Below are 26,372 nucleotides of genomic sequence, written 5' to 3'. Positions count from 1 at the left end.
TGCTGAATCAGAAACTCTGGAGGTGAATACTAGCAACCTGTATTTAAAAGCCTGCCAGGTGAGCCCTAGCCAGGTAGCTCAGTTGGTTAGAGCATCATAAAGCTTGCAGGTTCAATCCCCAGTCAGACACCTGCAAGAATCAACCAAAGACTGCATCGAAAAGTGGAACAACAAATTGATGTTTCCCCTTCTCTCTCCCCCTTCCTCTCATTCTCTAAAATCAATCAATTTATTTTTAAAAACCCTCCAGGTGTGAGAAGTTTGTCCTAGAGCAGGTGATGCTGACCCTGCAGGGCTGGGGATGCCACGCTGAGGACCACCATTGTAATTCTTAACTTAGATAGCTGGTCCACCAGTATTTCCATACTGTATTAAAGTAAGAAAACCTTACTTTCGTTTAACCTTCCCACAATTCCCTGGACATTGGACTATGCCCCTTTCATAGAGGAGCAGAGACAGGCTTCACTGTCTCAAACTGGAGCTGAGACTGCAGCTGAGTCACCAGTCCCCAAGCCCTGTATACTGTGCCTCCAGTCACCACCACTTCTGTTCCCCGCCATGTCTCCTCCTTTCAGCCTCCACTCCTGGTGCCACTGCCCAGAGAGCCACATACCTGTGTGGACTCCACAATGTGCCACAAACATTTCATAGCAGCAAGTGAAGTTCCCCTACTCCCCAGGTCCATTATTATTAAAAAGAAAATAACAAAGGTCAATGAGATAAAAGAACATGGCAGAAATCATGTAACCCCCACCCCAGAGCAAGTTCTGGGTCAGCCTCAATGTGTCTCACTGAAGACAAATCTGTAAGTTCATTCTTGAGATCAGGCTTAGCCCTTCTGCAAATGCTATTTGTATAAAATTACTTTAAAAATTGCTTAATATTTTATACACACACACACACACATACATATTTTACATGTAGGCCTAAAATGAGAGTAGTGTGAATACTATTTACTGGCAGGTGGGTGAGAAAGTTCAGTTTCCTTCACTGCCTCTTAACTAGGGTTATTCAGGTGGAGTGGCTGCTAGTTCTGAATTCCAGGTCCAACCTGAGCACTCAGGGAGTCCCTTCAAGGAAGCCCCAAAGATGTTCCCAGTCTGAATAGAAAATAAAGCCATGTCTGACCCAAGAGAGACGACAAAATATGATCCAGACTTAACTCAGGAAATCTGCTTCAGAGCCAGGATCTCTTTTGTATTAGCTGCCTTAGATGGGTGGCTTCCAAAATCAGAATTCATTTTGATCAAGAGTCTTGGCTTTTTACAGGGAAAAGGCTCCCTATCTTCTCCTTCCCTAGACCAAGGAACCATCTCTTGCTCCCCTCCTCTTGGTGTTAAGAACTCACCACGAGGGTGACCATCTTACTAGTCTGCCTAGAACTGCTGGGCTTCCTGAGATGCTAAGACCAGGACAGTCTTGGGCAAACTGGGATATCAGGTCATCCAGATAAGAACTCATGCTCAGTGGTTTCTGAAACCCAAGTTGCTGAGGCCAACCACCTGATTTCCTTTTCTGGAATGTGACTTGCCTTCTCTATTCTTCCAGGAGAGAAAGAAGAAAGAGAGAAATTGGAGGTGTGAGAGGGTGACATATGCTAACCCCAAAGATGTCAGGGTTGTGAGCTTACTCTCAGTGGTCACCTGGGGTGGCCACAGCAGCTGTCCTAGGCCAGTGGTCTCCGTCCTGGGCTGGACTCTTGACAAGCTCAAAAGGAGATGGATTTGGAGTTGGGGGGTGGGGAGGAAGTTAAGTATATACTTTAAAACTCCCTCACCTTGTCACCCACAGAGGAAGGAATCAAAGAAGGGGAAGATGATTTTGTCTTAGACCTAAGGGAATCGAAAAGTGGATTAAGCGGGCACGATTTTATTTCCTCCTGAAAATCTCAGGAGAGAACAGGAATGCGAAATACCTGAGGATTGCTTTAAAGAGTGCCACACTCAGATAGGTAAATCCAAATTGGCCAGTTACAGGGGCCCTTTGCTCTTCCTCTACCCAGAGAGCCTCATTTCCCCAAAAGCCAAATTTCCCTAAAAGAACATTAGGAAAAAAAGTACTCTCTGGTATTATGGCTCATGTATTTTGGGGGCTTTCTCCATTACAGATACTGTGATGAGTATTTACCATGGGTGACCCCATTTAAGCTGCCCAAAAGCCATCCTCGGGAGATGCTCTCAGAAGCAGTATCCTCATCATGCACAGGAGGAAACTGAGTTATTCAAACCTGGGTCTGGCGGACCCAGAGCCCAGAGCACTCTCCTTCCCTATCTCTCTGCCGTCTATACCAGCACCACCCAGCTCCTTTCTAAGAAGCTGAGTTAGCATTCTTGGAAATGTATTAACTACAGAGCAGTGGGGGCCCTGACCATCTCTGCACTGAGCTCGCTTTCCCAGTGGTGCCTTCCATCACTGAGGGAGTACACACGTGTGCTTGCTGCTGGGGCGGGGTGTCTGTTGGGTATTTGCTTACATAAGCCACAAGCACCCAACAGACACCCCCTAAGGCTCTAAAAGAGGGCTTCACTGTCAAGAGGCCACTGCTCCCTAACTTACCAAGCACTAAAATTTCTTAGACTTCTCTGGTCAGATAACCTCATGCACAATTCCCCCCGCCTCCCTAACACACAACCAAAACCCACCAAAACCCTAAAACATTGGTACCAGGTCAAATCAGATGTACATGATTTGGCAAATGATGCTGAAAGTCCTTTTTTCACTCACTGGACAAATGTTTATGGGGTGCTCACTCTGTGCCAGGTGCGGTGGGATTGCAGTGGTAAAGAGGAGGCGGGCCTGGATCTAACAGCCTTGACTTTTTACTGCCGAGCAACAGAACCAACGCACCCCATGCCAGAGACTCCCTTCTCTCCCTGAATTTCAAACCAGTACAGGCACTTGGCTACAAACAACACCCTCACTCTCCCCTATTTCTCGGACTGGCACTTAGTGCTCCCACTTCCATCACTTTCTACCTACCCACAATCCTTTATTATAAACCCTTGAGGCCGCATGTGCCTTGGTATTTAGAGCTGATGCTTTTAGAAGAATAGCAAGGGTGGGAATGTTAAAATGGCACAACCACTTTGGAAAACAGTTCAGCGGTCTCTTATAAAGTTAAACATAAATTTACCACACAACCCAGCAATCCTGCCCCTGGGCATTTATTTACCCAAGAGAAGTGGAATGAAGGTTCCTAATGTTTCCACTAAAACCCGCTGGCCAGTGTTTATAGTGACTCTATTCATAATCACCCAACTGGGAAGCATCTCAAATGTCCCTCAATTGGGAAATGGATGAATAGACTCTGAGCCACCCATCCCATGGAGTATGACGCAGCACTGAAAAGGAATGTATTACTGGCACCACCACAACATGGACTGAAAAAGGTATATGAAAGAAGCCAGACTCAAAGGCTACACACTGTGGGATTCTATTTATATAAGCTTCTGGAAAAACCAAACCTATAAGGATGGAGAACAGATTAGTGCTAGCAAGGGGCTTGGGCAGTGAGGAGCTAACTCAAAGGGGCATTAGGGAGTAATATGGGGTAACAGAACTGTTCCCTACCTTGATTTTGGTGGTGGCTACATGAGTGCACGCATTTGTCAAAACTCACAGAACTGTATGCTAAAAGGAGTGAATTTGCTATAAGCGAAGTTTTCCTCAATAAACCTGATTTTTAAAAATTGATTTTAGAAAGAGAAAGGGAGAGAGAGAGAGAAATATTGGTTTGTTGTTCCACTTATTCATGCATTCATTGGTTACTTCTTGTATTTGCCCTGACCAAAGGTAAAACCCACAAACTTGGCATATTGGGCTGATGCTCTAACCAACTGACCTACCCAGCCAGAGTAATCAATAAACCTGAATTTTGAGAAAAAGAAAATAAAGGAGCCCTGGCTGGTGTGGCTCAGTGGACTGAGTGCTGGTCTGTAAACCAAAGAGTTGCTAGCTCAATTCCCAGTCGGGGCACATGCCTGGGTTGTGGGCCAGGTCCCCAGTAGGAGGCATGCAATAGGCAACCAAACATTGACATTTCTCTCCCTCTCTTTCTCCTTCCCTTCCTGTCTCTCTAAAAATGAATAAATAAAATCCTTTTTTAAAAAAGGGTAATAGGATGCACCTATGATGTGACCTGGATACTTAGGTGTAACCCACGGACTAGCCGCATGGGCGATCCTTAAAAGTGTGTTGGAAAAGCAGAATCCCAGGCCTCACCCCAAACCTGCTGGACCAGGATCAGACCAGGACCAGACCAGGACCACCACTTTAATAAGACAATGTTCATGCACATGAAAGTCTGAGAAGCATAGCGATGTGCACATGACACTCCCGGTGGGAGCTGGAATCAAGCACAGCTAACACTTCCGCAGGGAAACACACCTCAATGCACACGAGGTGGGACAGATTTGGACTGTACATTAAGACTATGAAGTGTAGCCAGTTCGAGGTTTTCCAGAGAAGGGACAGCACCTTGTAGAAAAAGCGGGAAAAAATGGAAAAAGCCACGCTAATTCTTACTTCCCAGAATTCTGCTCTTCTGAAAATACCAGCCGCACTGATCCAGTAGAAGGATCTACGGTAGTACCGTCCTGCCCTCCAGCACATTCTGCGTTTCAGGGTGGACCAGAAGTCTGATAACAGGCTCCAACTTCTCCCAGAGCTTCCTCCGTCTCTCAGGCAGGAAAGTTGTTCTTAAGGAGCCTTTCATTACAAAAAACAACTGAGGGAATGCCCACCAGCCAGTGTCCACAGGTTACCTGATGTGATGGGCCTCCCGCATTCGATTCAGGAGACCAAGTGTGGTAACACACAGACCTGGGTCCATGGGCGCTTGCAATGGCCCAAATTCCTACACCCTGCTCCGTGAGAGACCTGCTGGCATCAGCAGGACTGGGGGAAGATGACATTCACAGTGGCGCTTGGTGGCACATCAGAAGGAGCGAGTGGCACTAAGTGGGGGCTCCAGGAAGGTTGACAGATGCGCCTTATTGAGCTGACAGATTTGAGCCCTTTAGAAGTCGGCATCAGAGCCCGTCACAGCCATCTTTAAATCAGACTTCCGATCAACAAAAACACGAAACCAAGATGTGTGGTCAAGATGGCTTGCTGCCCAGCCTACTCCTAAAGAAAAAGACAGCAGTGTAAATCTGAACATCCAAGACTTCCACTTTCGTTTTCTTAGGAAGAGAATCATGAAATTAGTTGAGAACCTTAATTCTCATTGCTGGCTTCAAGCTTGTGCTGCTTTGTGGGGGTGGGGGGGGTGGGGGGAGTGTTGCAGAAGAGCAAGAAATCACGGTGGCAAAGTGCCCATGAGCAGAGGAAATCAAGGCTGCACCCTCTCGCACCATACCACGCTGGGAGTAGCCTCTGTAAGTAACACTCTTAGGCCCAATGAGTGTACAGCCAAGTTCATGGAACTTGCACTCACTCTTCTTCCAAAGACAGTAAGGAAGCTGTGTTCCAAACTCAGCTGCAGTCCTTAGTTAATGCTGTTTCCAAAAATATGTCCCACTTACACACATGGCAAAGAAGGGCAGGGCCAATTCCACTCCTAGGTATGGACCCAAAAGAAATGCAAAGTACAAGTTCAACAAAAGACATATACAGCAAAGTTCCCAACAGCACGGTCCAGAAACGACCCCCGTGGCCCTCCGTAGAGCGAAGCAGTACCTGTGTTTGAGTCACACAGTAAGATACCACAGAGCAATGAGAAGGAACAACCTAGCACTACTTGCAGCAACGTGAATGAATCTTGTTGAGCTAAAGAAGCCAAATACAAAATAATACAGACTATGACTCCATTTATAGGAGGTTCTAAAAGAGGCAAAGTGAGTCTACAGGGGTTAGATGTCAGGTTAGCAGCTACCCTTGTAGGGGAATGAGTGGCGGGGGTATGGGGGGGGTGCTCACATACTTTTCCTTGACTTGGGTGCCAGTTGCTCGCTCATGTTCACTTTGTGAACACTAGTTAAGAGGACTCAATCTGTGTAGTTTGAGCCTATACATATATCAAACTTTATTCTAAAAGTTCATAGTAAGTACTTAAACACACTTTTTAAATGGCAGAAGCACTTGGATTCAGAATTTGGATTCTGCCCGGGTACACTGACTCCTCAGCGTTTCCACCTCCTTGCACTGGCCCAAATTCCCTTATCCAGCCCCCCAGCACTCTTTCCCCACCCCTCTCAGCCTCCCCAGAGAAAGCTCAGTCCTGGGTGACCTGCTCCGTGACAGATTGAGGGATGGAGAGCTTTTCCTTCCAGAGTGGGGCTGTATAATGCGTTTGCTGCCTCAGGCCAAAGAGAGAACAAAAACTGTCTGCAGAGAGCAAAATGCACAAACTCGTCACAAAGCTACCAAGAGCAGGAAAGCCAAAGACAATCTAAGTACTCACCAACACTCCCAGTTCACCTGTACCCCTCCCCTGAGCAACCTCCTGCCTCCCCCATAGCCCTGTCTGCAGGATTCAGGGTGGACCAGGGTGAGCTAAGGACACTTTAGGACTCTCATCTCCTGCCTTTCCTCTTAAAGATGCCAAACCCAGGATCCAGATCGCCATTTTCAACTTGGAAACCTGTCAGCCTAGTGAATTCCTCCTGGACATCCCCTGTTAACTGAGCAGTACCCACACGGACACCTGGCCATCCTCCAAGCTCCCAGCGCCCCTCCAGGGGTTGGGAGGGAGGCAGACGGAGTGATCACAAGACCTTGGAGAAGCTGGAACTTAGCAGGCAGAGCCCTGGCTCCTGCTTTGGGCACCCATCATGGTTAGGGGTACCCCCCTCCAGAAGGGACCTAGATGAATCTCTTAATTTTCACCACCCTCAAACTAGGCTGTTCACACACTCCAAAACCTCAGCGCCCTCTGTGACAATTTAAGCACCCAGAAACCAAGAGCCTGGCTCAGTTCTGAGCCCCATTAAAAGTGAACCCACCCACCACTGTGCTACTCAAATAACCAACTCCAGGACCACCCAGGGCCCAGCCCTGTTGAGTATATAACAGTCAAAACCATAGACAAAACGGGTGGGGGCTCACCACTGAGCCCCGGGAACACACGCAGCCCTGTTGGTTTCTACACTGAGGGCAGCCAGTTGGAACCTTGCCGAGAAGTGGCACATTGGGGCATGGCATGGTGGCCAGTCAGCCTGTGGGGCAGGGTGCGTCCCCCCCCCCTTGGAATCTGGGTCATGCTTAGATAACTGCTAGGAAGCCCAACTAATTACCCATCCTTGCCTGCCTACATCTCAACAGATGTTAAGCCCTTCTCAAGGTTTATTTCAAGCAGGCACGGATTTAAAGAAACACAGGGGGTATCTGCATTTTGATAGCATCTGAGTAGAGGAAAATGTGGTCTTCACTTTCTTCTAGATCACTGATTAAAAAAAAAAAGGCATTTACCTGCCCAAGATGTCCACATGGGTGCTGATTCTCCTGGTGTCCCCTCGCGGCTCCCCACTGTGGGAGAAGCTGACTCCAACCCAAGGCCCCACACGGCCCTTTAGGAAGAACCCAACAGCTCCTTCTCTGCCCATCTTTCTTACTGAAAGAGCCCCTCCTGGGTCTTCTAGGTTAGGGCCCCAGACGGGACCCCTGGGGTGTTTTTTATACCCCACAAGATGGGAGGAAAAGGGACCTGCAGATATGATGAGAATAACTGCCCTCCAACCTGTCCAGCCGATGGCCCACTCCGGCCAGTGCTGGCCCCTCAATGTGAAGGCCACATGTTCTCCCCCTCACTCAGGGCCCTGGGAACCCACCCCTAAGTGCCCTAAGAGTGCGGCTCCCACCTTGGGGAAGGCCGGTGGAGAGGCCAGCGAGCTGGAGTTGGGCTCTGGAGGAACCACGAACTCCGGTGAGGGGAGGCTAAGGAAACCCAGCCAAGGCCCCCATGGTGCCCCTGCCCTGGCCAGTGCACCCAGGCCGCTGCCTCGGTCCCAGAGCATTTGGGAGAACTCTGACCCCTCGGGAACTGGCTCAAAAGGCCTCACCAAGGCCCCTACATGACCCCAGGGCCTAGCCCTCACTCTGGAATAGGTCCTTAGGAGGAATCCACTCCCCCGGTGCCCCCACCCCAAGCCTCCACGGTAGCTCAACCCAGCTCGGGGTGGAGAGATTCTACACACTCCTCCCCGGTGCCCCCTCTCCCAGCCCCTGGAAGACCCCCCCACCTCCCATCAACCCCCGGGTCTCCCTCCCAGCCTGGAAGAGGGGAAGCCAGGAAGGAGGGGGAGGCGCAGCTGCCGGGCTTCGGGCAAAGGATATGGCCATTCGGTGATCTTTTTGGCGTATTTTCTCACCACGTTGTCCTCGCTGAAGAGGAACAGAGACCGGTTGACCGTGAGGCAGTTCTGTCGGACGGGGATGGGGTTGTAGAGGGCCATGGTCCGCGCTCTCTGCGCCATTGACTGCTTGTACATCCTTTGCGCCCCGGGCTGCCCGCCCTGCCGGCTGCCCCCGGCTCCTCGCCCGCCTCCGGCGCCCACGACCACCCCGGCGGCTGCCCCGGAGCCTCCTCCCCCGTAGCGGGCCGGCATCTCGTCTCCGAAGCGGGCCATTCTGCAAAGAGCAAAGGGCTCCGGGTTACGCTGCGGCGAACGATGCGGAAGACGCGGCGGCCGCCGATGCCGCTGCTGCTGCTGCCGGGGCTGCGAAGACGGCGGCCGGGGCTGCGACTGCGGAGACGCTGCCCGGCCCAGCCCATCGGGCGGCGGCGCGGCGCCTCGGGTCGGGGGCTCACCAGGCGGCTGGCCGGCCCCAGCCGGGGATAGCAGCTCGGGACATCTTCCTGGCTGACCCCGGAGAAGGAGGGGCGGGGGCGGGGGCGGGGCGCGGGGGCCGGGAGGGGGGAGGGGAGAGAGAAGCGAGGCAAAAAATAACCGAGGAAGGAATCCAGGCAATCCCCAGGCCACCCACTCCGAAAAAAAAAAAAGAGAGCGAGAGAGAAAGAAAAAAAAAGGCACTTAAAAAGAAAAAAACCAACGCACACCCCCTTTAAGATGCAAACGGTTTGCAAAGGACGCCCCCCCGGGACGCAGTGGAAGCTTCAAATTCCTCCGAGGTACGGGTCAGGCTGGCATCTTGCAAAAGGAGTGCGCTCGGCCCATTTTTAAAAAATTTTATTAGAAAAAATAAAAACCAGGTCTTTGCTGGGGGAGGACAGCCCCCAAATTAAAAATCGCCCTTTTTGTTTTGCTTGAGTTCCTAGACCTTAAAAATGATTAAAGATCCGTAGCCCCAAAATAAAGTGAAGAATATTAACGGGGAAGGAGAGGAGAGGGAAAGCTCCGGGGAGGCTCCTAAGGAGTCTTGAGGCCGCAGGGTCCGGGTGATTTTTTTTTTCTTCCTGAATCACCAGCGACTGCCTCTTCTGCTGGGTGTGCGTGTGTGTGTGTGCGCGCAGAGCTTCGCTCAGTCGTGCCTCATCCTGGGGTTAAATTGCAGCAATGAAATCCTGAAAATTCCCAACAGAAGAAAAAAAAAAGGGAGAGAGGTATGCGCCGTCGCTTAGCCACTCAATAGCTGCTCCCGGATGCTGCAATGCCTGGTGTTCCCTCCCCCCCCTCCAAAAACCTCCTCCTCCTCCTTCTCCTCTTGGTTTTGCTAAAATAAGACTGGTGTGAAGGGGTGGGTGAAGAGGAAGGAAAGGGGAGAAATGGGCGCAAAGGTCTGAACCACTGGGCAGCCAAGCTCCAAAGAGGAGCGATTGATGAGTTGAACGGGAGAAGGACCCACCCAGAGTGTCGACACATGATGGCCCGCGACCAATTGCGGAGGCACGAGGGGACCTGGCTTCGCGGAGTTTGTGGGGGAGAGAAGGGAGAGCAGGATGGTCGGGAAGCTGCAGGGAAGTTGGGACGACAGATTCCTCCTCCCTGCGGAGGAGACCTTGTTTTCCTTGGGGTTCCATCCACTTGGATGGCACACAACGGGAGATGCCCAGTATCATGCAAGAAGGAGGACAGAGGAAGGGAGGAAATAACTTTAAAGATAGAAAAAGAAGGGGTTTGGTGTCTAGAGGTGCAATTAGTCCATCTCTACACAAATGTGATCTATTTAGCAAAAGACAAAATTTGAAAACTGGGAGAATGATTTGGGGGCACTTCTGTCCAAGTTTCTATCATGCAGGCCCAAGAGCTGGAATAAAAGATGCATATGACCTAAAGGGCGCTGTGCTAAGTGAAAAAGGCCAGACAGAAAGCAAGTACCATATGATCTCACCTACATGCGAATCTAAAACCCAACAACACAGAAAATCATAGATACAGAGGACATTTGATGGTTGCCCGATAGGAGGGGAATTGCGGGGGGGGGGGTGCTGTGTAAAAGGGGGAAGGGATCAAGAAGTACAAATAGGTAGTTACAAAATGGTCATGGGGATGTAAAGTACAGCATAGGGAATATAGTGAATAATATTGTAATAGCTATGTATGGTACCAGATGGGTAGTAGATTTATCTGGTGATCACTTCGTAAGTTATATAAATGTCTAGTCACTATGTTGTACACCTGAAAATAATCTAATATTGTATATCAACTGCAATTGAAAAACAAAAATTATCTTTTAAAAAGCTTCACCCCATCTTTGAAAAGACCCCGGAGGTGGCAGATCCTAACCGCCAGGAGCAGATCACCAGCCAGGTCCCGGGTGGCTGGCTCAGGCCTCTGGGGGATACACTTGACATGGCGTTCACTTCTCTCCAGAGCCACTGCAATTTATTTCCCATTCCCCTTTTTATACTGTGAAATTGCATAAACACAGAAAAGTGTTGAAATCATAAACGTACAGTCTAAGAAACTGCTGTGAAACGAGTACTCATGAAACCAACACTCAGGTCCAGGGCTAGAGATGGAACATGGCCAGCTCCCCATAAACACACCCTGCCCCCAACGATAAGCACTGTCCTGACTCTATGGTATTAAAAACCTAGCTTTTCTTTATACTTTTACTATTTTATTGCGTATTCCTAAACAATAGAGGTCTACTTTACATCTTCTTGGGTTTTACTAAATGGAAGCATATAGTATGTATTCTGTGAGGACTGGCTTCTTTGGCTCAACGTTATGTCCTCGAGATTCATTTGGTGTCACATACAGTTGCAGCTGATTCCCTTTCATGGCCGTCTAGAAATCCACTGAAAGTTTGTTTATGCATTGTCATGTTGGTGGACATTTAAGTTGTTCCCAGTGGGGCTCTTAAGCATCCCTGCCTTCTGGTGTCTACAAGCTGCATCTCTGCAGCAATAGCCCTGAGCGTGAAATTTGTACATCACAGGCTGGATAAGATGTTACTGATCTATCTTCCAAAGTGTATTTCCCAGGAAACCCCTGAATTTTTCACAAAGTGATATACAGACTGGAAGGTAGGGGTGGAGCAGGGAGGAAGGGACGAGGATGAAGAGGGCAAATGTTTTTTCGAGCCTTAGGCTAGTTGATTCCCAGTTAATACCCCCCCATCAGTATTTAGGTTCATTTGGAACAGTCTGGAAAAGATTACGTATCTTTGTATAAATTCCCCATTCTGTGCTTGTGAGTAAGCCTTTCTAGAAGTTGCCTACAACACCTTCAAGATTTTCTAACTTGTCAGGGTATGAACAACATGATGAAACCAAGAGCAATCAGAGTTGCAGGGAGATGGGGTGTAGAAGTCTCAACAAATATGAGTGGCTTTTGTATTAGATGTTGTTTTATATCTCAAAGACACACGGTGGTTAATATGAAACAAAAAGTAATCCCATGTGAATGGATGCAAACAGCCAGTCATGTAAGAGAGCTTCACTGTGCAAAGTGAACTTACATGTGGTTTTGTTGTGATGGACTTTCCCAGGGAGATTAGTGAGCATCAGTGCATGAACTTTACCTGCAGAGATTTCTGGAAGACCCTGGAGCTTTTCAGGAAAGAGTGACCACCACAGTAAAGCTTCTACTGAGTCTTCACGGAAGTCCTACTTCCCAGATGAAAACACTGAGGTTGAGAGAGGTTTAAAAACTTGCCCGGGTCACTGGCATGGATCTGAAACCACTTCTGACTCTCATACTCTATTGGGTGGAGGGTAATTTGGTATAACCACTTTGGAAAATCATTTGGCCATTTCTACCATTGATGAATATTTGAATACCTGTGACCCAGCATTGGCAAACCTGGGTATAGATCCAGGAGAAATTAGGACCTATGCCCACTAAAAGACATAGCCTAGAATGTGAAGGCAGCATATTTGTGTATTTGCTAAAAATTGGGACCTTCCAAATGTCTATCAATAGAATAGATCAATAGACTGTGTAACATTCACACATGGAGCTCTCTGCAGCTGCACACAAGTGCATGCATGAATCTCACAAACATGATTTTGAACCAAAGAAACCAGACCTACAATAGAACACAGTATATCATTCCTGTTATATAGAGTTCAAAGTGGATAAAATGAATCTATGCTATTTGACATCAAAGTAGTTGTCACCCTTAGGGCTAGAGGGGGCCTTCTCGGTCTAGTTAATAAGTATACAAGTGTGTTTGCTTTATAAATTTCATGCATTTTGCACATTTTCATTGAGCTCCACACTTACAAGCTGTGCAGTTTTCTGTGTGGGTTGTACTTCAACAGAAAATGTTTGCAGTGATTCTGAATGTAGACCCTGGCAGCACCACTTGTCAGGGGGATCTGTGATAATTGCACCCTGAAGCCCCTACAACAAACTCCCGCCTTCCTTTTACCGGAAGACAAAGAGCAGTCCTCCAGGTTGCCCTAAGCCATGCCTAGAGATCAGACAAGCCGGCTGCCTGTCAGAACTGCCCTGCAAAGTGTTGCAAAAGTTCTGACTCCTGGGCTCTCCCTTCCCCTGATTTTCACTGGGGTACAGCCAAGTGCGGTAATCGCTGCTCTAGAAGGGGCCAACTTACTAACCTTGTGTTGGCATTCTCTAGTGTTATTAGTGGTGGCATTGTTGGCATTCTTGATGGACCAGTTCTTGCTCTTCAGGGCTGTCCTCTGCAATGTAGAGTGTTTAGCGCCCCTGGCATGTGCTCACTAAATGTCAGTAGCACCCCCAGTTTTGTGACAAAGATACCCACATACATTTACAAATAGCCCCCATTAAAATGTCAGAAGAATCTATACTTTCCACTCATCAAATAGCATTCCCAAAGCTTGCCTATGAAGGTTGATGTGTCGGAAACTTCCCCAAGTCCAGCAACCCCCAATTGCTCAACCACACCCTTCCAGAAAGAATTCAACTCATTCACCTAAATTATGACAGGGTTCCAGGTTCATTATCATTATGGATTCACTTTACATACTACAACATTTATTTGGCCAAAGGAGTGAATCTCTAATATTGAAATCCAGATGAGCAAGAAATCTTCATAGGATCATCAAGTGACTAAAGTAGGTAGCCCCTTGCTTCCCATTCATCCAAATTAGTAATGTTGACCAGGTAAAAAGATCTAGAGTCTCATTAGCATCCTCGACAGAAGCAGTTTAACAGCAGGTCTCCAAAGGTCAGTCTCAGCCATTGGTTCTAATCTTTAACACATCTGCCAGCTGGAGCTTTAATTTATCAATCAGCATCAGCATTACCATCCTGGCTTTGAGAATGTCACTCAGTTGAACAGGGTTAGCATCTCTGAAATAAGTGCCCCAAATAAAATAACCGCAGATTGCATTCACTTGGCTGCTAAAACAATTACCAACTAATCCAGTCATGCTGAGTTGCAGGAATGAATCAGGCAAAAGACAATTTGCTCTCTGCCTTCTGGTCTGGATACTGGTCAGGAATGAGTACCAAGATCTTTGGGAGTTGGAGGGTATAAATCACAAAAACCAAATCTGATAATCCAGACATTCGCAGGTCGTGATGTAGACACTCAGGAGCGATGCAGAGATGGAACGTGGCTGTCACTGCAGACACAAAATTGCATAGCAGCACATGCCCTGAAAGCTTCCTGAAATGAATGCGGCAGGCCCTAATTCTGGACGCAGAGCCGGGTGCAGGTCTAGCTCTAGCACTCCTCAGCTGTGCGCTTTTGGGAAACAAAGCTTCTTTGTGTAAAATGAAGACACGACACTTTACCCCACGAGTTGCTGTAAGGATTAATTAAGATCAAATAGGTAAGCACTTAGTACAATGACTGGCACATAACAAGCCATCAAAAAATGATGGCAAATAGATTTTTAAAAATCACCAGAGTCTGGTGATTCCATGTTTGTGGATAAGAAGACTCAATATTGTCAATGTGCAAGTTCTTCTCAACTTGATCTACAGAGCCAGTGTAATCACAGCAAGTTATTTTGTGGATATCGACAAACTGATTCTTAAGTTTTATGGAGAAGTAAAATCCCAGAATTGCCAACACAGTATTGAAGGAGAAAAACAAAGTTGGAAGACTTGCACTATGGACTTCAAGACTTACTACAAAGCTACAATAACCAAGACGGTGTGATATTGGTGAAATAATAGACAAATAGGTCAATGGAACAACATAGAGAGCCCAGAAATAGACCCACATAAATATAATCAACTCATCTTTGACAAAGGAAATACAATAGAGCCAAGATAGTCTTTTCAACAAATGGTGCTACAACAACTGGTCATATATATGCAAAAAAAAAAAAAAAAGAATTTAGACACGAATTTCACACCTTTCACAAAAGTTAACTTAAACTGGATCACAGACTAAATATAAAATGCAAAAGCATGAAACGGCTAAAAGATAACATAGGAGAAAATCTAGATGAATTTGGATTTGGCAATGACTTTTTAAATATAATACAAAAGGCCCAATCCAGCCCCAGCTGGTGTGGCTCAGTGGATTGAGCACTGGTCTATGAACCAAAGGGTCATGGTTTCGATTCCCAGTCTAGGGCGCATGCCTGGGTTGTAGGCCAGGTCTCCAGTAGGGGGTGCGCAGGAGGCAACCACACATTGATGTTTCTCTCCCTCTTTCCTTCCCTTCCCCTCTCTCTAAAAAAAAAAAAAAAAAAAAGAATGTAAGCCTGATTCTAAAATGGGCCAAAGACATTAACAGACACCTTGTCATAGGAGGTATACACATGGCAAACAAGCATATGAAAAGATTCTCCATTTGATATGTCACCAGGGAAATGCAAATTAAAATGAGATACTACTACACACCTCTTAGAATGGCCAAAATCCAGAACACTGACAACACCAAATGCTGGTGAGGATGTGGAGCAACAGGAACTCATTCACTGCTCGTGGGGATGCAAAATGGTACCACCACTATGAAAACTGCCTAGCACTTTCTTACAGAACTAAACTTACTTTCCATAAGATCCAGCAACAACACTACTCGGTATTTATCTAAAGGAGTTGAAAACTTATGTTCATACAAAAACCTGCACATGGCTGTTTATAGCAGCTTAATTCATAATTGCTACAATTTGGAAGTAATCAAGATGTTCTCCAGTAGGAGAATGGATAAAGTATGGTACATTCAGACAATGGAATATTATTTAGCATTAAAAAGAAATGAGCTATCAAGCCATGAAAAGACATGAGGAAACTTAAATATCTATAACTAAGTAAAAGGAGCCTATATGAAAAGGCTACCTACTGTATGATTCCAATTATGTGGCATTCTGGAAAAGGCAGAACTATGGGCACCATAAAAAGATCAGTAGTTGCCAGGGTCGGGGGAGAGAAGTGATTTTCTATCGGGGGATAGACTAGTGATTTTAGGGCAGCAAAAATACTCTGTATGAGACAGCAGTGATGGATATATGTCATTATAGGTTTATCCAAACCCATGGGATGTACAACACCAACAGTGAGACCTAATGGAAACTACAAACTTTGGGCGATAATGATGTACCCGTACACCTTCATCAGCTGCGACAAATGCTCCACTTGGGTGAGGGAAGTTGATGATGGGGGAGGCTGTGCGTGCCTGAGGGCAGAGGGGTCCACAGGAAATTCCTGGGCCTTCAGCTCAATTTTGCTATAGACCTAAGACTGCTCTAAAAATTTCAGTCTATTTTTTAAAAGTCACCATAGTGAACCTTCCAGACCTGGAGTCCAAGTCTGTGAATATCATTCACCGAGACTGATTCAATATTGGCTTATTTTTAAGTTTTAGTAAACTTTTATTGTGGAATAATTTTAAATTAACAGAAAGCATGAAAAGATAGTCCAAGAGAGTTATCACATGCCCCTCACCCAGCTTCTCCTCATGTTAATGTCTTATGTAACCCGGGTACATTTGTTAGAACTAAGAAACCAGCATTTGCACAGTGCCATTCACTAGACCCTACACTTGATTCAGATTTCACAAGTTTGCCCCTCACACCCTTTTCTGTTTCAGGATCCCATCCATGATACCACATCCCACTGGGCCTTGTCTCCTGAGCGTCCTCCAGTCTGTGACAGCTTCTTTCCTTGTTTCTCACAACCTGATAATTTTCAGGAGTACTAGTCAAATATTTTGTAGAATGTCCCTCAATTTGGGTTTGTCATTTTCTCATGATTAGACGGGAATAGTAGACTTGGGGGAAGAAGAGCCCAGAGGGAAAATGCCCTATTGGTTGCATTATATCAGGGATCCATGACGTCTCCATGACTTATTACCATGATGTTGACCTTGATCGCGTGGTTAAGGTGGTGCCTCCCAGGTGTCTCCATGGTCGAGCTACTCTTTTTCTCCTTCCTTACTTTGGAAGTGAGTCAATAAGCTCAGACCACAGCTCAGTGGGAGAGAGGAGAAGATTAAGCTCCATCTTCTGGAGGAAAGGTTATCTTCCAGAATTCTTTTGTAAGAATGATTTGTCTCTTCTTCCTCATTCATTCAACCTTTTATTGATTTCAATATATAGTCATATACTTACTGTATTTTTTGTATTAGCAGTTGTGGCCATTGGAGCACCTTCAGATTGGCTCCCAAGTCCCTCTGATCGGCCCCCATGTATATTTTTAAGCTTTCTTACTGTCTGGTACTCCAGCACGCTCCAGGATCATTCCCAACACCCTGCCCTAGAACTCACCATTTGTCCAAGGAGCCCTGGTTCCTTTCATCAGAGAATGAATCTCAGGACTGGGTGCCATATTGCATTTTTAGTTTTTATTTTGGTGAAATTATAGATGCATACAATTTGGCAACCAGCATAAAAAAAAAAAAACCAGGAAAGTACTATGGGGAATCCTGAAAGCCATGGGTGAAAGTTGGAGGAGTAGCAGATTTACATAGTATCCAAGTCACTCCCCATAGAAGATAGTTCATTCTAATGCTAAATATAGTCGCCTTATGATAGTGGAGTGCCCTGGCCAACGAGCAGGTGATCAAAGCTAGCCACACCCATAATGGGGCAAATTGACATCACATGACTCTTGGCATGATGTACCAAGAAGGATGCAATGTGACTTCTGAGGACCTCCTGCCAATAAGGCATTATTTGAATAGTTGAATTATATCATGTCTAAATTGAAGAACATTCTACTCAATAACTTGCCTATGTTCTTTGAAAGTGTTCCTGTCAGGAAGCTCAAATAAAGACTGAGAAACTTCTCCAGATTAAAGGAGACCTGACAACCAAATCCAAGAAGTGAGCCAGGACTTTCTTTTGTGATGATAAAGGACGTGACTGGGACAATTGGCGACATCTGAATGAGGTCTGTGGGTTAGTTAATGAGAGAGGATCAATGCTGATTTTCCGATTTTGATCCTCGTGCTATTATACAAAAGAATGCCCTTCAGAACACACTGGAGTAAGTAGGGTTAAAGGGCTATCATATTTAAAATCACTCTCACTGGGCCCTGGCTGGCATAGCTCAGCGGATTGAGTGGGAACCAAAGCATTGAAGGTTCGATTCCCACCCAGGGCAAATGCCTGAGTTGCAGGCCACGCCCCCAGAAACCGCACATTGATGTTTCTCTCTCTCTCTTTCTCCCTCCCTTCCCTCTCTAAAAATAAATAAATAATAAAAATAATAAAAAATAAATAAATAAAATCACTCTCAATGGCACAAGAGGAGAGAAAGAATAAAGTGGGACTGGTAAAGTGTCAATATTTGGGCTCCCTGGATAAAAAATACACAGGATTTTTTGTGCTGTTCTTACAGCTCTTAGGTTAGTCTGAAATGCTGTCAAAGTGCAAACTTAAAATAAACAAATAGCTGCAAAAGTTACACAGGCACCAATTTCATTCATTCCTTCGTTCATTTCACTGAGCACTTGCTGCGTGCCAGGTAGTTTTCCCAGTACATAGCAAGACAGATGAAAATCCCTGTGGTGGGAGCTGAATGGAGACAGAGCATAAACGGAATGAAGAAGGAAATACATAGAACGTCAGAGGGTGCTAAGCACTAAGGAGAAGAACAAAGCAGGAAGGGGTAGGAAGAGCGCAGCCGCTGGCAATTAGAGTCGGGTAGGTCCATGCGGTGTGTTCTGAGGAGCAGCACAAGTGACAAGGTCCATTCGCCTTCGGTAAAAGCTCGGCAACCCAGTATCACTCAGACTCTGCTCTCCAGCCCTGGCTGGGCGGCTCACTTGGTTGGAGCGTCATCCGTGTACCAAAAGGTCAGGGGTCCAGTCTCGGGTTGGGACACACACCTAGATCGTGGGTTTGGTCCCCAGTTGAGGCATGTATGGGAGGAGTGGATCTGTATTTCCCTCTCACATTGATCTCTCTCTCTCAAATCAATAAACATTTTTTTTAATTCTGATGTATAAATGCAGGAGACAGCTGCTGACAAGGCCTCAGATGACTCTTGACTGCTGGTGTTCATACCCTTGTGTCATCCTTTTCCCCTGAAAGCGGATGGGATCTGGTGACTCACTTCTAATGAATAAAATGTGCAAGAGTGACAGGATGGTACTTTCGAGATAAGCTTACCAAAAACCAGGGTTTCCGTCTTGCATGCCTCCTCCAACTCTCTCTGCCTGCTCACACTGAGGGAAGCCAGGCTCCACCTTGTGAGCTGCCCTGTGGAGGCTCCCACGTGCAGGGAACCAAGAGCAGCCTCCAGGAAACACTGTGAGGAATTGAGGCCCTCAGTCCTGCAGCCCACGAGGAAAGGAATTCTGCCAACAGCCACCCGTTTAAGCTTAGAAGGAACCCTCGACGGCTCAGCCTTGGGGGAGACTGAGGGCCCCACTGACCCTTGATTGCTGCCTTGGAGAGACCCTGAGACAGGGCCCGGATGAGCTGCTCCGAGACTCCGGCCCCACAGAAGCTGCGAGATCATAAGTAAATGCTGTGTAAAGCTGCTGGGTTTGGGTAGTTTGTTCTGTAGCAACACAGAACTATTACATCAAGGCTCCATATTTCTTCTCCAAAAATAAAACAACCAATGTTTCTCTTTTCTGAATCCCCCAAAAGACTTATTCTCTGAGATCAGCGTCAGAGCTGTTCACCAAATACTCCCCGTTCTCCAGATTCAGGCACATGGTGAGGTGGCGTTTCCTGGCCGCCCTGTGCCTGCTGAGGCATGTGAACCGCTCTGGCCAGTGAGCTCTCACTGAGGACAAGGTGTCGGGGCATTTAGTTGTCAGTGCAACTCTCTCTAGAGCTGCCGTGTCCTGGTCAGTAGCCACTAGCCACCTGTGACTAGCACAATAAACAAAAATTGAAAATTCTGTTCCTCCGTTACACAAGCCACATTCCCTAGCACTCAGAAGCTACATGTGGTAGTGGCCACCTTACGGGACAGCACAGAGAGAGAACATTTCTATCATCCGGGAGGTGCTCCCGGGCAGCGAGGCTCCAGAGAACTCGTCTTCTACCCGGGAGCCAGCACAGCTCCAGACAGTGACTGACCCCCAAGGCTGGTCCCCCAGTGAGCAGAGCCCCAGTGTGACCCGTGAGGACATCGCGGATGAGCGAGAAGTCAGCATTTGTCGTTTTAAAGCCACAGGGATGTGGGGGTTTCTTATTACTGCAGCACCCTGTTCATTTGTAGATTTCAGCTCATCACTCTCAGGGCATCTGCCTTAAGAAGACTGTAACTATAATTCTGATGCCAGTTTCTTAACCCAGTTACCCAATGAATGAACCAACAATTGAGCAACAAACAGAGACCGTGTCCTATTAGAATAGTTATGATATGGGGGGTGGGGAATTTAATGAATGTTCCACTGAACATGTACATTAGTATGATACTCAGATTATATTATAAAGTGCTGCACTGTGGACCACATTACAAAGAGGCTGCAAGAGGGAGATCAGTGAGGTTGGCATGGTCAGGGAGGGCTTCCTGGGGAGGTATCATGTGAGAGTAATGCTTCTTAAACCCTAGATAAAATTTAAGACAAAAGTCAAAATAGTATGGTAGTTTCTCAAAATACAACTTAATTAGGCATTTTATTATTTTATTATCATATTATTAATATTGTTATTTTTAGTCAGTTGTTCTAAGAGCCTTACAAATACTAACTTATTTAACCTTCACCACAATCTGATGAGATAGTTACTACTATTACCTGCATTTTACAAATGAGGAATAAGGAGCCTAAGTAACTTGTCTATATTCACACAATCAGTGAGCAGGATGGGCTGCACACCCAGGCAGCCTGGCCCCTAACCTCACTGCTCTGTCTTCGGGAAGAAGGGAACAAAGTTTGGGTAGACAGAGCGGGAATTCCTTATGGAGATGATTGGAAGCCGGATTACAAATTCCCCTGTTGGCTGTATGGCTCTAGAGTGAGGAGGGAAGTTGTAGCAGGGACATATTTTACATATTTGGGGGCTGTCCTGGTTGAATGATGGCTCCCAAAAGGTATGTCCATGTCCTAATTCCCAGGACATATGACTCTGGTCTTATTTGGAAAAAGTATCTTTTTTTTTTGCAGGTGCGATTAAGTTAAGAATCTGGAGATCATCCAGGATCATCCGGGTGGGCCCTAAATCCAACGACCAATGTTCTTAGGAGAGACAGAGAGGAAAAGACACAGTCACAGACAAGTGACGTGAAGCAAAGTCTGAGATTGAAGTGATGTGTACGTAAGCCAACGAGCATCAAAGATTGTTGGCAACACCTGGAGCTAAGACAGAGGCAGGGAAGGAATTTACCTTGCAGGGGTGTCCAACCTGCGGCCCGAGGGCCACATGTAGGCCAACATGGCTGTGAATGTGGCCCAACACAAAATCGTAAATTTACTTAAAACATTGTGAGATGTTTTTGTGATTACACATTGCGACATATTTAATGTGTGGCCCAAGACAGCTAGCTCTTCTTCCAGTGTGGCCCAGAGATGCCAAAAGGTTGATCACCCCTGCGAGGATCGAGAGGGAGCATGGCACTGCTGACACCACAGTGAGAATAAATTTCTGTTGTTTTAAGTTACCTAGTTTGCAGCAATTTTCCTTACAACTTTCCCCAGGAGACAAGTACAGGGGCTTTCAGAACACACACAGTAATGAACACCTTCAGAATAGATGAAATCATCCTGAACGATGGTCCCAGAGAGGGCTGAGGTCTTAGGACGGACCCCTGAGAGGTGTGGGCATTTAAGGGCAGAGCAGAGAAAGAGAGAAGCCCTTGGCAGAGACTGAGAAGGCACCCTCTGGAGGTGGGAGGAAAGCCTGGTGGGTGGAGCCACAGACCGTCCTGGGGGTGGAGCAAGCCAGTATTAAACACCAGCAGACACAAAGCAAGACAAGGACTGAGAAATACCGACCACGCTCCTGCCACAAATATAATGATAATACTACAGTCACGGTTTTTTATAAAATGAGTGCTTAGCTTTTTTTTCTGTTGTAAAACATATATATAACATAACAGTGACCATTTTAACTATTTTAATTGTCCAGTTCTGTGGCATTAGTGCATTCATATTGTTATGCAGCCATCCCCACCATCCGTCTCCAGAACTCTTTTCACTTTACAAAACTGAATCTCTACCCCCATTAGACACTAACTCCCCATTCCTCCCCCGGCCCCTGGCACCAACCATTCTGTTTTCTGCCTATGAATCTGCCTCCGCTTAGGGACCCTGTGTATGTGGAATCACACGGTATCTGTCCTCTTGTAATTGCCTTATTTCACTCAGCATACTGTCTTCAGGGTTCATCCACATTGCAGCATATGTTGGACTTTCCTTCCTTTCCAGGCTGAATAACATTCCATCATGTCGATGGGCCATGCTCAGTCACGCATCCACCCATCCACGGACACTGGGTTGCTCCCCACCTTTGGGCCGTTAGGAGAATTGTTACTATGAACATGGTGTACACACATCTCTTTAAGTCCCTGCTTTCAATTCTTTGGAATGCACATCGAGAACTGGGATTGCTGGGTCCTGTGATTGGTTTATGTTTCATTTTTTGAGGACTCGCTAGGCCATTTTCCCCAGCAGCTGCAGAGTCCTTAGCTTTTAGAAGTACATATTAACATATTTACAGATGAAACCATATGATATCTGAGATTTGCTTTAACATAACCCAAGGTTCTATTAAAACAAGTTAATGGTTTACTTTAATTTGTGAAGTACAGTTCTGTTAAAGGTTGGGATGCAGCAACACCAGAAGAGGCAGGCGTGGCTCAGCGCTGCAGCCGGATGATGGGGACACAGACGGCCACCCTTCTCTTTCCTCCACTTCTGTGTGCATTTGAACTTGTCCAAGAGAAGAAAAATTCTTTTCATAGAACGTACTTAAACTATTTTTGACTCACATTGCCACAAGAACCTCACAATTAATTATGAAAACAAAAGTACTCAGGCTTACTATATTCTCAGGCAATTAAAAATTATGCTCATCATCTAACCCTTCTGTTAAGTTAGGAGCTTGGTTAAATGCTTCTTTATACAGTTGTGTGGATCCTGAAAAGTTAGCAAGGGAAATTCAATCAAATAAACTACATCTGGTTATAGAAACTCCTGTCTTGGTTTTTCTTGGGTGAAAACTAAGCTAGGTTCCTGTAATTTGCAAAACAACAAGTTTTACCATATTTTAAGATAAAGTCACAGATGACAGAATCGAGTGTGTCATTTCACCTAGAATTCTTGAGAAAAGTGATCAGCTTCATTTGTTCATTTACTCATTTATTTTATTGGGCAGCTGTTACGTATCAGGCCTTACGTCGGGCACTGGGGATTAATACAGCCATGAATAGAACAAATAAGAAACTCATGCTCGGGGCAGAGAATCCAGAAAAAAAATGAGTCAACTTGGTTAGATGTATCATATGTAGGGTAGAGGTTGTTTTTATAAGAAAAACACAGCAGGTAGGGGGTCAGATAGCAGGGGAAGGGGAGTTATTTAGGAAAGACCTCTCTAAGAAGGAGACTTTGAAGCAGAGACCTGAGAAATAAAAGGAACAGAGATGCGGTATCAGGAAGAGGAGAGTCACAGGTGGAGGACACGTGGATGGCAGCCCTTCGTGGATAGTAACTGGCGTGTCTGAAGCACAGGGAGGAGGCTCCCGTGGCTAGAGTGGAGGCAGTTAGAGGAGATGAGGGAAGGGAGGTGATGGGGACGACAGGGCTGTTGTCCCACTTGGCTCTTCATTGTTTTTAAATATAGTCTTTATTATCATTCAGACATTATGAGACCAGCAGATGAGGAGAAAATCACCACTGAAAAGAGAGCTTGTTCTAAAACTGATGGATGCCAGAGGGGAGGGAGACTGGGGGGAGACAGTGAGAGGGGTGAAGGGATTAAGAAATAGAAATTGTTAGTCACAAAATAGTCATGGGGATGTAAGGAACAGTCTAGCAAATATAGTCAATAATGTAGTAACTATGGACAGGGCCAGGTGAGTACTTGAAACATTGAGAGGACCACTCTGTAAGGTATGTGACTGTCTAACCACTATGCTGTACACCTGAAACCAATACAAAGTAATATTGAATGTCAACTGTAATCAAAAAATATAATTTTAAACAGAAAAGAAAAGATATCTTGTTCTACTCCCAGATCCCAAGAGGAAGGGATCCGCCGTGCCACTCGGGGCCACACGGGGAAACGCCAGGGTTGGTCAGAAAGTAGAGGGAGCGAGGGGGACACACGGGCAGGAAGGGGTGGACAAGGCAGGTATGCAGGTTCAGGATGGGCTGGTTTTAATAATTTCAGCAGCTCTGGGCACAGGGGCTGGCCCTGGTTGTCGGGCCCCTGGCTCAGGGGTGACGAGGGCAGGAGGACAGTGGCCCTGAGAGTGACAGCCCGATGGAGGAGGTCTCTGGGGGTGCGGGCCCTGGGTTGGTTGGCTGGTATTTGAAATGCGTGCTCACAGGCGAACCCTTTACTGTCTCAAGAGACTGGCTAATGCTGTTAGGGGTTGTCCCTCCAGGTTCAGCCAGACTTCAAAGCATCCAAAACACACGGTGAATATCTTTATCTTATGAAAATGGCCTGAATGACTTTTCCTCTTGGAATGGAAAATCACATCATGACTTTTAAAATGTTTGGAATTCTGGGACCTCAAGGCCCTGCCTGTGCTGCTCATGGCTCCAGCCTCAGCAACGAGGAAGTCAAGACAGAGACCCAGTGCCTCGGAACGTGACGAGGGCACCTTGCAGGGCACTGCAGACAGAACACGGACGAGCTCTGTGAGAGGAAAACAGGATGCGTGAACATACCAAAATGTCCGCTCATATTTTTAAGAAGAAACAAAAGATAAACTGGACACCAGTACTGGTGAGCCCCAGTAGGGAGAGCGAGGGAATGGGCCTGGGGACAGGGATGGGGGCAGTCCAATCCTGCACCTGGTTAGAATCAGAGCAGCCTTCCTTCCCTGGAGAACAGGGACTGACTCCTCTTATTTTCTTTTGCTTTGCTCAATGACTGAAAAGAAGAGGAGGGAACACACACAGCAGAGAACGAGGTAAGGATTAAGCTTGGTGACAACACAAATGGGAACGCACACACGTGTTTGCACGGCTGCACGTGAATATACGCACACATCCACGACGTCCTTCTACAGCCGTTCTGCCTTTTCTGTCACCGAGACGGCAACAGCTAAATAATGTCACGTTCCATGTGGCTCCCAGCTGTCACAAAATTAACGCACTTAAAGTGAAGGAGGGCTCGTGAGGAAAAAGAAAGCCTTTCGAATTTATGAGAAGGTATGTGTGTCACGCGTGTGGATATCGCTTTGCAGCCTTAACCTGATTACTTCAGAGCACAGAGGTCTGACTTCCACTGCCAGCGCACCAACCCTAGGGGTGTCTTTTTCTGGCCCTCAGAGTTTCCACTCAGCAGGCTGGGATGCTCCTATGAGTATCGTTTTAGCGGTGATTGATGGAAGTTGGTGGAAAAATATCTAGTTCCCTTGGTCCTAGGGTGTGGTCAATCTAAGAAATGGGCACTCTGCTGCCTCCCAGAGGTCCCCACCGGTACTGAGTCCCAGCTACTGACTGGTAACTTGCCTGATGGCATATCCATTACTGGTTCTTCCCTTCCCTGCTCCTCTGCCAGGGTGTCTCAAAATTTCTCCCCAAAGGAGTCAAATCCTTGCTTCCAGATCTACTTCAGGGAGGGGGGGACCCAAACTAAGACAACGGAGTTGGAAAGATTCTGTTATTTAAAAATCTTAGTCTGCCCTTCCTTCCTTCCTTCCTTCCTTCCTCCCTTCCTTCCTTCACCCACTGTTCCCTCCCCTCCTCCTCCTTCTCCCTCCCTCATCCTTGTTCCCCTTCTCCTTTCTCTCTCTCTTCCTCCTCAAAAAAAGTGTTTCTGGGGCTTGTGGGACAGAGGTTGAGTATACATCAGGTACTTTCCCATGGATGTGCTACCCCAGCCTCACTGTGTAATAGAAAATCCCAGAGCTACTTGTCAAAAGCTTGGGACTTGCACTCTCTGAAATGCAGCCACAAGCCTCATGTGGCCACTGAGCACTCGAAACCTGACTGGTCCAAATCAAGATGTAAGTATAAAACTATGCACTGGATTTTGAAGACTTACAAGAAAAACATGAAAAATGTCTCATTCGTAATTTTTGTATTCACTATAGGTGGAAATGGTAACCATGGGGGTGGTTTCCTCACTTAGGAACAAAACAGCAACAATAAGGAAGAAAAATAATACCACTCTTCCAGACTAATGTCCAAGCCAAGTTTACTGCATGAGCGTGGCCCACTATTTAATCTCTTGAGCCTCATTTTCTTCATCTACTAAGTGGGGATGAGGGTGGTATGAACCTCCTGGGATCATAAAAGGATAAGTGGCACCCTGCAAGTGGTGGCCAGGCCGGGTGGTAGAGGACAGGTGCCAGCTATGCTGATAATAGTATGTGCTTCATGCAATGAAATTGCATCTTATGTCCAAAGGAGACATTTGAGTGTTCCAGAAACAAGGCAGGCAAAAGCAGGAGGGACCCATCAGCGACACAGACAAATAAAAGTATTAGGAAAGAGATCCCAACAACTCATCAGAAGGGAATAGAAGTTCCACCTAAGAACTACTACACGTAGGCCAC

General features: G+C 46.5%; 1 protein-coding gene across 1 annotated transcript in view; it reads right to left on the bottom strand.

Annotated features, from left to right (window-relative positions):
* The window catches only part of CACNA1A (calcium voltage-gated channel subunit alpha1 A), a 293,167-nt gene that overhangs the window by 196,340 nt on the left and 70,455 nt on the right, over positions 1 to 26,372 (bottom strand). Inside the window, exon 3 of the mRNA XM_045852887.1 lies at positions 8,275 to 8,568. Within this exon, the coding sequence (XP_045708843.1) occupies positions 8,275 to 8,568 (294 nt within the window). The remainder of the gene's footprint in view (positions 1 to 8,274; positions 8,569 to 26,372) is intronic.

The sequence above is a fragment of the Phyllostomus hastatus genome, unplaced genomic scaffold (genome assembly GCF_019186645.2).
Source record: "Phyllostomus hastatus isolate PE091 unplaced genomic scaffold, TTU_PhHast_1.1 phas_contig_98, whole genome shotgun sequence".
Lineage (NCBI taxonomy): Eukaryota > Metazoa > Chordata > Mammalia > Chiroptera > Phyllostomidae > Phyllostomus > Phyllostomus hastatus.
Note: the sequence above shows the minus strand (reverse complement) of the source record. Positions and strands in the feature narration are given on the sequence as shown.